Source organism: Canis lupus, chromosome 23 (genome assembly GCF_003254725.2).
Source record: "Canis lupus dingo isolate Sandy chromosome 23, ASM325472v2, whole genome shotgun sequence".
In the NCBI taxonomy this organism is placed as follows: Eukaryota; Metazoa; Chordata; class Mammalia; order Carnivora; family Canidae; genus Canis; species Canis lupus.
Window position 1 is genome coordinate 25,656,521 of NC_064265.1, and position 13,493 is coordinate 25,670,013.

Genomic DNA, 13,493 nt, shown 5'->3' on the forward strand with positions numbered 1-13,493 from the left:
ACCATGCCAGTTGTTAAAATATTGAAGTACTTTGATGTCAGTAAAGAAATCCAGCATCTGAAGGGTTAAAGCCTGGCACAGCAGTTACTCTTCAGAGCTGCCTGTGCTATAGCAGTTGTTCTATATTTGACTATTACTGCACACATTTGTGCAGTGAAAAGGTTAATAAACTAATCCAGTGGTATCCATAAGACACTACCTCCCAAGATGAAAGCTGTTATGCATAGCTACCTTTTAGGTTTCTGAGAAAAGTCCCCAAGTGGTCTGTGGATGGGATTCAGGAGGTTCTGAGAACTTGGATGGGGAAGATTTACAACTATTTCACTGAGCTTTTATTAAAATTTAGTTTTATTTCCTTCAACTAGGGATGAAGACAAAAACTGCAATAGTATTGACAACACCTCAAACATTTTCACTAATAACAATCACAGATATTTTATATCACATTACAGTTGATGAAGATATCTTGAACTACCATTTACATTCATCAGTACTTCTAAATTATAGTAATGATTAGACCAGCCACTGTATCTTATTTAATACATTAATATAAAAGTACATTTCACTGTTATAAATTTGTTCAATATTTTGATTACTACATTTCAGCATGATTGGTTTCCTTTATAAACCTATTTTTTTATATATATTTAAAAACATTATTCTGAAAAGGAGGCCAAAGTCATCACCAGAAGGCAGAGCAATCAACGGCGCAAAAAAGATAAGAACCCCTAGCATAGTCTGTCATATGAGCAGCATGCAATTGACATGCCAGGTTTTTTTTTTTTTTTAAGATTTCATTTATTTATTCATGAGAGATGCAGAGAGAGAGAGGCAGAGGCATAGGCCAAGGGAGAAGCAGACCCCCTGGAGGGAGCCCAATGCCGGACTCAATCCCAGGACCCCAAGATCATGACCTGAGCCTAAGGCAGATGCTCAGCCACTGAGCATCTCTAACATCCCAGGTGTTCTGATGTGCCAGTTATTATCACTAGATATTTGAAGGGGCTATGATTTAAAGACTGGTCTGTATCCAAAGTTACTGATTAAAAAGAAAATGTTTTATGACACTATCTACTCTTAAGAGAAATTCACACCTGATACCGGTGTTCTTTTTCTTTATAATGATATATGAGGTCTTGAACAAAATAATCAGGAAAGGCAAGAGTCCATCTATAGGGATTTTTCTCAGCAGTCTAACTTGACACACTTTCTTAAGTAGAGATTGGTCTCACTCAGAAACGTGTATCTAATCTGGCTGTTATTTATGGTGGTTTTCTGACTTCTTCATTTAGACATTTTAAAGTTCAGTACTGATACTTCATTGTTAGATTGGAAAGCATCACAAAAAAATACAGTGTGAGTGACCTTTGTAAGAGTGGACTTATATAATAAATGAATTTTTAATTTAAAGATGTTTTTTATCACTGAAATTACTCCCAAAACTGCATTAGAAGTGAGGCTTCCTTTCACCAGGCCTCATTGTGCAGGATCTTAGGTTTTGTTGCCTTGGCAATTGCAAAGCAGATAATGAAAAGGAAGAAGATAGGGAGAAGATGGGAGCAAAATTTCTCAAACCAGGGTTCTCATTCCCATAGGGTCACGTAGACTTACTCTTCGGGGTTCAAAGGCCCTTAAGCCAGTTTTAAATTGCTTCTATTCTAATGATACTTTGTTTAAACTTGTTTAAACTTATTTTAACAATTCTAACGATAAAAATTTACAATGATAATTTTCATATCAAAGATTTTAGTTTAAGTTCTAAATTGAAATATTTAGAAATATTTTTTGAGATTGCCTCTTTTTCTTTTATATCATTGAAGATTGGGGACCCTTCTTGGGCAAAGACAAATGGGTTTCCCTATTTTCTTAAACCATTCAATTAACATTTCTCCCCCATCCTGCTCACATTTAAGGAAGGAAAAAGGTGAAGAGTTCGGTATTGCTGAAAAGAGCTAACCAGCTATCAAAAAGTAATATTTTGAGGCCCAGTATTAGTAACAAAGAAAACATGTAGACCTAAGCTACTTTGCATATTTATATATATATATGTGTGTATGTATTGGGGGACATGTTAATCTGGCATCTTCCTGCATGCTAAATTCAAAAATGTAAATATATTTTAAAAAAGGAAAAAATTTTATTTCTCTTTTGGTGTCTATTTATTGTGTGAATCTACAGTCGAGCATAACGCACAGGTGGTTTAAAATGCTTCTCTGCCATCTGAGATCTCGGCTTGCCAGGGTATAGATGGGGATGTCACTTTAGGGAATTGGGCTTATTCAGTATGTAAAATGAGGCTGGCATGGCTTCAGAGGTTTTGTCTGTGTCTTTACCCAATTAATGATTTTTTCTTCCTTTTTTTTAACTTTTTAAAGGCCTTTTAAATTTTCTCTTTTTTTAAGTTTTCATCTATAGATGCATAGATTAGAATTACCTGAATATTTCTGTCAATTGCATTAAGATTCTTAATACCTAGTATTCATAATATGTATTTCCTATCCAAATACATCAGAGTTATTAGTATACAAACCAGAGGTCATTTTAATTCCGGTACTGAAATAATATTCTACTTTACAACCTTGTTACCAAGATTTTTTTTTTATGTTAACTTGATGGATGCCTTATATCTACATTTTGGATTTGTAATATTGCAAAGAAATAAAACTAGGCTTTATTTTTCCACATTTGTAGTTTTGCGAGTTTATTTTATACTAAGAACTTAATATTTAATTCATGATTATGGGTTGTTTTAAAGAATAAAGGAAAAATAAAGAATAAAGGAAAGATGGTTTAGATAAGGAATGCATGGCTCAATATACCATTTATACATAGGTATGCCTAGTAAAATGAGTATTGTCTCAATAAGTAATGTAAAAAGAAAATGAATTCTTGGCTAAATAATGAGGAAGGAAATAAGGTAACAAGTCTAGATTTGACATTAATATCCAGATAATACTACTTATTTTAATATATATTTTTTCTTAAATGGGAATTTTGTGAGCATTTAGGATTATAATGTCTGCCTTTTTGATCCAATGTGTTACTCTATTTAATTTTAATGAAGAGGGCAATATGTGGCAATAAGAAACAGAAATAGTGAGACCTTGGTGGACCCTCTAGCAATCAGTGAATATCAGATCACAAATTTCCCCAGCTTTAATTACAGGCAAAAGAAAAGACAAAATTAGCATTTTAATATAGAAATATCTTAGGCTTTAGGAGAATTATGATAAATCTAATGTTGCCTAGTGAACCAAAGAGGGGATATTACAACAAACTGTCTCCTTAGGAATATTTGTTTAAATAAAGGCAACAATACTTCATCCTTATCTTTTTTTGGATAATTATCGCTATTTCAGGCTGTTCTGTTCCAGGTTTAAAATACCTTTAGTTAAAAAAAAAAAAAAGTAATTGGCAGTGTTTGTTTTCTATAAAACTACAAGAAGGGAAAAAATTCTGTTTGCTTGGCACTAACGAGATAATTTTAGGGAGAGTTTTTACTCTACAGCTCCAGTTCACTGGTGCCATGGCATCCCCGCACTTGGATGCATTTGGGTTCTCTCGTTTCACTTGCAGCGTATTAAACTACCTCCTCTTCCGTGGCTGAGGTTTGCCCACCTGTCTCCCCTAAAACACCTGCAACATATGTTTGCATAACCCTGTAATGCTTTGCCCTTGGGGTCCTAAGAAATTCCCCCAGAGCTTTTTGCTTATAAACAGCTGAGCAATTCGTTTTTCTAATGACGGTTGCTTTTCCCCCAGCATTGAGGCAATAACATATTCACTAAAGTAAGAGTCTCGTTTTTCATCAAAGAGAAATGTTCGACATATTTTTCCAGTGCTGCTTCTCCTTCTGAGCCTTAATTTTGCCTCTTTTCCAATCTGGCATGCTAAAAATTAAGAGTTGGTAGCAAGATAATAGGGAAATGAAAACTAAGTAATTCTTCATTTGTCAAATATTTTCTTTTCTTCATGCCAAACATATAGTATATTATAAATAAAAATCAGTTTTTTCTGTTAAACAAATGCTACAGGAACTTTATCAGTTTAATTTAAGGTAAAATTGTGATAATAATTTGGACATATTGTAGGAAATCACTTTAATGATTATAACCTCATAGGCTGGCAAGCAAATGTGCATTAATATGGTTTTACAATTTTTTTAATTTATAAATGCATGTACTCTTACTCTGAGAAGTAAAACAGCTTTTCTCCCTACAAAGGAAATCAAGTATGCATGAAATATTCTCTTAAATATTGTTTTTATTTTTATTTTTAATAATTAATATTTAAATAATATTTAAATAATTAATATTATTTTTTTTGTTTTTAAAATGTGTAATGTTTGATAAAAGTCTATCCTTAGTTTATATATGATTCTCAAAAGCATGAAACGTCACTTTCTTTACCTATAGCTTATCAAGGATTTTAAGTTGTCAGACTGCTAAATTTGCTCTCAAATGTCTGTCAGTGTTACCAGGAGATAATCATGCTTCCATTTCATGGAGTTTTTATCAAGTGCCCGGCACTGTGCTGTGCACTTAATGTTCATTACCGCAGATTTTCAGTGAAAAGACACTAGAGCTAGGAGTGTGGCTGACATAACACAGGGGCTCAGCTAGTAGTGAGTGGAGCAGGGATCCCACCCAGCAGAAGCCGCAGGGACTCCTGATCCTTTGCCTCCTCTGCCCTGCAACCCAATGCGAAAGCAGATTAGTGATGTTCTGTTTCCCCTAGTCCCTTTGTCTTTCACATACAACTTTAACTCCTCCTGGTACATTCATAAATTAGAACAAGGATCCCTGAAATCAAAGAGATCACTGGAATTGCTTCTTTTATGCTCCTGTCAGTTCTACATTTATTTGTAAATAGCCAGCCCTTTGAAAGACATTGTGTTGTTCCAAGCAGGATGAATACTTTAGACTCATACCTTCCATGGTGGTCTCTGTATAACAATTCAAAAGGAAATAGTCATCTTCAAGTGAGGATGATTTTAGTTGAGGGATGAATCTGGAAAGTACTATTTGTAATGACCTTTGTCGCATGAATTTGGTTTCCTCAGGGTCAGAACAAGGAAAACTGTCATGTGTCATCTTGTAGTTAATTATTCCTATAGCACTTTATAGTTAGTTGTACTTAGTGCGGATTAACAGTTAAGTATTTGTATACTACCTAAGTGACTGTAAACTTAAAATACTGAAATATTACTATATAGGGGTAAGGGTGGCAGGGGGAGGCGAGTGATATGCTGATCCATGACTTCCATTATAGAGAAGAGCAGAGGGTAGGTGGCCACCCATTAGAAGTCGTAATCAGTAAGGGAGAGGGTGTTTGTTTTACCTGAAATTACATTAAGCAGCAGCTTACTAGCATATAATATAGACTTTGGAAGTGTAGAACATTAACTGTAATGGAGAGGTTAAATAGATTTCAATCACTTTTATCCCTTACATTGATTGCAGTCATTTTAGTACTATTTGTAAATTGATTTTGTAATCATGCCAAATTAACAGAAGCATTTTTGGAAATTCAAAAATACAGCATGGGTTTGATTTGGTTTGGTTTTCCCATATACTTCCCCTTAGGCCACTTGTTTCTACTTCTGTAAGTCATTTTGTCCACAAGGCTTCAGGATGCCTCCCAAAAATCCAGCCTATCTGTGCAATGGGTGAAATTTTCAGCATTCTTCTTGTATTGAAATAAAATAAACTATTGAAGAGAAAACTTTAAGAAGGGTTCCAAAAGCTTGTTAAGAATTTGGTGAGTTGGGATGCCTGAGTGGCTCAGTGGTTGGGCGCCTGCCTTCAGCTCAGGGTCCTGGTCCCTGGATCCGATCTGGTCCCTCATCAGGCTCCCTGCAGAGAGCCTACTTTTCTGCCTGTGTCTCTGCCTTTCTCTCTCAGTCTGTGTCTCTCGTGAATAAATGAATCTTTAAAAAAAAAAAAAAGAAGAAGAGGGGAATTTGGTGAGTGGTACTTGGGAGTTAACTTGCTGTAGTCTTATAGAAGATCTATCCTAACTCCCATCTGGGTTGGTCTAGGAAAGGCATTGTAAATTCAGGATGAATGGAATCTGTGATTTCTGCATTTTCATGTATAATTATATAGACTTCCCAGGTCATGGAACACAGTTGGTATTCCTCTGTAAGTTATGATCACCATTTTGCTGTCTTTCTTACAAAGAAAAAGTCCCCAAAACAAGAGAGAGAGAGAGTGTGTGTGTGTGTGTGTGTGTGTGTGTTTAATGCACGTTGGTTTGGAAAAGCTTATAAAAGTCAAAATCCTATCTGTGTGAAAATGGATTTAAAATAATCAGTAATTGTTCCAGCCCATGCAAAGATATACTATTAAGGCTGTTGATATCACATGTCCTGCATGATGAAAAATTACAACTGTCACAGAGTCCAGTCTTTCTTACATACAGAGTTTGTCTATGTAAAATTCTACTGGTTCATAATTTAGAGGAAATTTCAGATCTTTAAAAATTAGAAATCAGAACTGTTCTACATCTGTAAAATTTTGTTTGGAGAAAAATCCTTTTAAATAAGAAAAGCAAGTATCTCTTTTAAAATGTTTCAGTTGTGTTAAGTTACAATTATGCTCATTTTATGTCATGCCCTAAGGAAACTGTTGTTACCATTTTGGTACATAGCTGTGTGAAAGGATATTGTTCCAAAATTTCTTGACTTTTAAAAAACCTTATTCAGAAGAGGTAAAACCAACTTAATTAAAAGAAGAATAGGCAAATGAAGACTAGTCAAGACTAATTATTAATGTATAGAAGTATTTGTGCCCTTTTTATTGTTCATGTTTATACATGTTGATTTTTATAGCCACACATTGTTTTATGTGTATGTCAGACATTGAGTTCTATGCTGTCTATTACAGTGGCCACAAGCCACATGTGGCTATTGAGCACTTGAAGTATATTTAATACAAATTAAGATGTGCCATACGTGTAATATAAACAGTGGATTTCAAAGATGGTACAAAAGGAAGAATGTAAAGTACCTCAAAGGTTTTTATATTGATTACATGTTAAAGTGACAACATTTTAGATATACTGAATCAAATAAAATATTATTACATTTAATTAAACTTGTTTTTTTATTTTTTAAATGTGCTTGCTAGCAAATTTTAGATGACATATAAAGCTTGCATTGGTGACCCACGTTGCATTTCTGTTGTACAGTGCTAGTCTAGATCATCTCTATGTCTACATAGTTATGTTTTAGTAATAGCAACATCTTCTTAGAAAATCCTATTGAATAACTTTCAACTATAACCTCTGATTTTATTTTCTTAGATTTCAAATGCTGTTTTTCAACATCATCTTTTGATTCTTTTTTTTTCCCCATCCCAGTACAGAGATACTTTAAACTGCCTCTTCCTTTGATACTAGTAAGTCTCCTAGGAATTTAAATAGGCCTCTGTGAAAGCAATACTTGAGCCTCATTCATATGTTCAAGTTAGATCATTATTCCTAATAATGGCTTTAAGTGCTTAGATAGATCAGCACTTCGTGTCTTGAATTGCTTGTCATTTTTTTATAAAGATGTTTCAAAAAATTGCTCCATGCAATCCCTTGTTTCATTGTTTTCTAGCAAAAAAGTAACATAATCTTTTATTAGTTTGTTGGGAGTCAGAAAAGAAAAGCCTTTTAAATATTAGCAAAAACAAAATGTATTTCCAAGTAGTGAAAATTAGTTGTGAGAGATAGTCCTGCAAAAGTTAATTTTTTAAATAAATCATGAATGCACTGGCAATTTGCCAGTGGCTTTCACTTCTATTTTATTTTCCCATTATACTTGGGTCCAGGTTGTCATCAGTTACCACGAGGAAACCCATGTAATTCCTAGAGAGAGAAAAGTTGCACTGTTAGATTTAATAGTATGGTAGTCATGGAAGCATCGGTTATCTTCATCAAGGCAATTCAGATTTGATTATTGTAGAACTGTGTTGAATACCAAACCAGTGGAGTAGTAGCTGGAGCTAAATCAAGGGATTGTCATTTTTGTCAGATGATTAGGGCTGACTTGGAAGAGATATGAAAGGGTTGAGCTGTGTAAATATTCTCTTTTCAGCAGAAAAAGAAAAGGTCCATCATGGCCATTAAGATGCAGCTTGTTAGCTTGATGAATTTCAAACTATTTAACCTTAGCAATTATATACCCCTGCGCACATACAAGTATATCAGTGCCTTGGGATTATGGCTCTAAGGATTGATATCAAAGCATATTGGTAATTTTCTATTAATATAAAATGAGACCTTTCTGTGTCTAGATATGGCTCTCTAAAGGACAGGCATGCTCTAGTTCAAAGTCCTAATTATTAACTTGCAATATAAGTTCATAAGTTCAGGTAAACACTGGAACACATTTATTTATAAGTTTTATAAAACTTTTAATGAAAAATGTGTGTAATTTAACATTTTAGAGATGGTATTTGTTTAAGTGGTAGTATTAACATACTGTATTTTTATAAACTAGAATTCATTTAATTTTTATTTGCCTCTGATGGACATGATATACTTAAATAATAGACACATTAAGTGATAGTAACACATTTAGATAGACAACCCTGACCCAATGATCTTAGGATATTTCTGCAATGTTTGCGAGTAAGTATCAAAAGCCAGAAAGGCCAGTGTATTGCTGTTTTTATGAAAGTGTGCATTGGTCAATTTGCTTTTGTATTTTGATGGTACCCTGCTAATATTTTCACTACCTGGGTACTTATTAAACTTATACATAAGAATAGATGACATAAAAATTTCTAACTTTAAAAGAATTGCTGAATTCCATAATACATTCATTTTTATAGAAGAAAGACTCGGTGTGCCATCTAGTGGGCATATATAGCATTCTGGTTATCAAAAACTAACAGATTTTTACTCTCCGTCCAAAGTGCAGCTTTCTTAACACTTCATGTCTCTCAGGCCTTAAGGGTAAATTGTTACATCTCATGTAATTTTTCAGTTTGTCATAATTTTGTCTCATGGTATTTTGGGAAGTCATTAAAAGTGATCAAAATAATCAGAAATAAATCACTTATTTTGATGAATTCTATACTTAAAATATATATAGAATTATTGAATCATTATTTTGTACACATGAAACTAATACAACACTGTGGATTAAGTGTGCTTGGAAAAAAATCTAATGATAGGAATAAATCTGTGTGAACTTTGAGACCGGTAAAAGTAAAATATATAAAATAATTTCATTGTTTAATCAGGACTAAGATCATTTAAGGTAAAACTTCAACAGTGAAAGCAAAACCCAAGCACACTAATTATTGAACTTCGTTATTATATGTATTATATGACGATTGTTCTATCCCTTTTATGTGTTAGTGTGTAATTTAAATAGCTTTATATATTTAATTTTTTTTTCTATAGAGAAATCCAAGACCAGTGACTTACCAATTCCATCCAAACTTAGATTATTACAAAGCACGTGGAGCAGACCTCATGAATAAAAGCCGGTAAGTCCTCTTTCTCTGATGAAAGTCATGAGCCACAAAGATGTTCTCTGAGGTGGTCAGGAATTTTTATACATATGCTGACAATAAATTTATAGATTTTAGCATAGCAGTGGTTAATGCATTCAGTGACATCTTTATTAAATATCTTGAGTTTTTTAAAGGTATTATAAAATATATACATTGATGTCAGTGGTAAGAAGAAAAATAGAAGAGTATTTGTTATAATTTGAAGTTAGGCAACTTCATTTTTCTAACACTAATAAACCTGAATAAATTGCGCCTACTTGTATAATCTCTTTCTAAATCCTTGCTGTTGATTGAAAAGAGGCAGTTCTATAATATATTTTTAAATTATTTCAGTAACAAAATTAAAATTGGGTTTCCCAACTGTCTTTAGAACTACACAATAAGCTTATAAATGCATCTTGTGTGTGCATTTGTGATTATATACATAGAAATTTTAAGGGTCACTGTAGGAATAAAAAAACATTAAAATTCTACTTTTAAAAGAAATTAACATTGGCATAAAGGGTTGATGAACAGTTTTGTTCTTTCATAATACTGTACTCAGATGTCTCAAGAGTTAACTTGTCAAACCAGAACCATCTCAAATTAGAATGTAATTTCAAAGTTTACCCTGGAAGACTAAAATGTTAGTAATGATAAATGCTGCTAAGTTGTCCGAATTTTTTTCCTTAAGCATTTTGCCTATGTGCTAGCTTTTCTTCAGTAGAATTCCAGCAGCCTAAATGTACATTTATGGAGTACACACACATGATATGTTCTGTTCTTACTTGGAGAGTTAAAAAGAAGACATAATTCCTGCCACATAGAAACTCATGGTCTAGGGAGTGAGAGGTTGTTTACAAGAAAGTGGTTTAATTTAAACTTTTGTCTTGAACCCTGTTTTAGTGTAACATTATTTTTAAATGACTCATCCTTGATGGAAATCCATCTCACGTTTTGATGTGCTGTGTAATTGTGACACCAGGTGTATAGCCAATGAGGTTTTTCGGAAGCTCTTTTCTGTTTGTTCATTTCATCTGATTCTTATTTCACTAATAAAGGTTATTCTCTGCAGTCACTTTGTCCATTTAATTTAACAAATTTTTATTGCATGCCAGACTTTCTTTACTCTAGGCATTAGAGATAGTGAACAAACCAGAGATCCTACTCAGTGCACAAACTCCTGCCTTCAGGAATCTTACAGTCTAGTTACTTATATTTCCACCTATTGGGTCAAGTATTTAGTTTTGGTATGTTTAAAAGATCAAGGTATTTTAGGTACTTTCTTCTTTCTATGAGATCTTTCTAGCTAGACTCCCTTCTTCTCTGCACTATTCTCCCCTACCCCACCACCACCAGATTAGTTTTCATATAACAGCCAAAGAATTCTCAATTTATAGCAGATTATATCACACCCCATTGTAAACCCCTCCAAAGCTACCTGTTACCGTTGGCAATCCAGTGTTCATTCTGGCTCTGTTTTCTATCTCTGTAACCTTCACTCCTTCCATTCTCCCCTTATCTTAACTCCCATGCTTGCACTTGCTCTTCCTCCTTCCTGGAGCCCCCCTCCTTCCCTCTTCTTTTCTTGCTTCTGCATTATTTAAAACTCAGCCCAAAGGCCACCTCAAAGAGGCCCACTGGACCTCTCTCCACTGGACCTCTCTCCATTGTCTTTTTCTCTCCTCTCGCGCTCTACCTCATTGCCCAGTCTTATTTTCATAGTGTTCATTACTCACTGAAGTTATAGACTTCATCTATATGTGTCATCTGACTCCCCAACTTCCCCACTAAAATCTAAGCCCCTTGAAAGCAGGCACATTGTCTTACCACTTGAGAGCACTGTAGATAATGTCTGGCATAGGGAAGTTACTCAACAAAAACGTGTGTATATACATATGTTATCCTTTTACATGTTTCGATGTCTACTTTTTTTTCAAAAAAGGAAATGGGCTATACCCTTTCCTTTCTGCCCTTCATGTTTTATCTTTCTTCTCTTTAGCCTTTTGTCCTTGCATTTTCTTCCCAAAATATTGGTTCTGTTTTAGCAATTACTTGTAAGCACATTGAAATTCTTATGCAAAGTATCATTGTCATGACTAGAAGGAAGGTTTTTCACCGCCTTTATTGCAATTTCAAAGGTTGAAACTGAACAAATGAAAAATAGTATGTGAAGAACACATATTAACTCTTCTCACTAGTTCTGTGAGAAGAGTTAATAAATGGTGTTGGGAAACCTGACAAATCTGTGGAAAAGGTATCAGCTTATAACTTTATCATATGCCAAAACAAATTCCAACTGAATCAAAGTACACTCAAGAAAACATAGAAATAAAATGGAAGTGTCTGTCTCATCTCTAGTTACTAGAAGGCTTTTTAACCTTGAAAGTAATGGAAGAAATCACAAAGGGAATTACTGGTACATTTTACTACACAACTGTTTTAAGTAGGTAAGTCAAAGATAAACTGAATCAAAAAAGTAGATGGAAAATTGCAAAAATATTTGTAGTATAACTGACAAACTAGTATCATTAATATATACAGAACTTATGCAATTCAGCAAGAAACATAAGACCCTGTCTCAGTGGCCATTCCATCTCATGCCATGCTCTGTTGGATCCTCCTTTTCTGCTTATAAATTTTAGAACACTCTCCAGACTTCCATTCTTCACTGTACTCATTCCCTAAAGGATCTCAGTCCAGGTTCATGGCTTTAAATACCATTTATGACTGAAGGGTCCTTAATTTGTATCTTTAATATGACTTCTTCCTTTGAACTAAACTCATGTCCTACCACTTACTCAGTATTTCCTCTGGGATATCACATTTGTATCTCAAATTTAATACTTTCCAAACTAAACTACTGATTATACCTCTACAAATCCAATATTCCCCTGTGTTTCTCCATTACAATAAGTAGCCAATCTAGTTGATCAAGCCTTAGAATTTCCTTTGACTTGTTTTTCTCTTATATCACTCATCAAGTCCATCAACAAATCTTCAGAGTATATCCTGAGAGCAGCCCGGGTGGCTCAGCAGTTTAGGGCAGCCTTCAGCCCAGGGCATGATCATGGAGACTCGGGATCCAGTCCCATGTCAGGTTCCCTTCATGGAGCCTGCTTCTCCCTCTGCCTGTGTCTCTGCCTATCTCTCTCTCTCTCTGTCTCTCATGAATAAATAAATAAAATCTTTTAAAAAAACAACAAAAAAAAACAAAAACAAAAACAAGTATATCCTGAAAGAAATCACCTTTTTCTCTGTACTATTAATACCAAGTCACTGCTAGTCTCTTAACAAGCCTTTTTACAGTCTCACTTTCTTATAGACCCTTTCCACGTAGCAGCCAGATTAATGGAAGGCTTATCCTATCACTCTGCTGCTCAGAACCATTCAATTACTTCCCAAAATATATAGGATAAAATAGGATAAAAGCCTTTTCAGTGACTGCAAGGTAAGCCCTACATGATCTCTCCCACGCCATTTGCTACCACCATTCTTCCTGTTTCTCACTGGACTCCAGCCACACTGACCTGCTTACTATTCCTCAAGCAAACAAACGCATTCCCACTTCAGGAGCTTTGAGTTTGCTTTCTGCTCTGTGTCTGGATTCTTTGTCAAGGATCAACATGGCATACTACTATTTACTCTGTGGTCAAATATCATCTCTGCAGAGTCCCTCTCTTTGACAACCCTATCTAAAATAATGGACCCCTTTACTCTGTCCCTTTACTTTGTTACTGTTTTTGTTTTTGTATTTTATAGCAATTCTTACTCCTTGAAATGGTAAAAAAAGAAAAAAAATGATTTGGGTTTTTTGTTGTTTTTATTGTTTGTTTCTTGCTCTGAAACTTTGTAAACTCTACATTTTGTCTTGCTAACTGTTATATCCCTGGCACTTAAATAGTGTCTAAATAGAGTAGGCTCTCAATGAAAGAATTTCAAACAGCAAATAAACATTTAAAAGGCTATTAAAATTCATAATTAGTCAAAAAATGCAAGTTA

At 34.2% G+C, this 13,493-nt stretch overlaps 1 protein-coding gene across 19 annotated transcripts in view; it reads left to right on the forward strand.

Annotated features, from left to right (window-relative positions):
- TBC1D5 (TBC1 domain family member 5) overlaps positions 1 to 13,493 on the forward strand; it is a 544,381-nt gene that overhangs the window by 449,001 nt on the left and 81,887 nt on the right. For all 19 annotated transcript variants that reach the window (XM_049100069.1, XM_049100071.1, XM_049100072.1 and 16 more), the window contains one exon: positions 9,400 to 9,485. In XM_049100069.1, the coding sequence (XP_048956026.1) occupies positions 9,400 to 9,485 (86 nt within the window). The remainder of the gene's footprint in view (positions 1 to 9,399; positions 9,486 to 13,493) is intronic.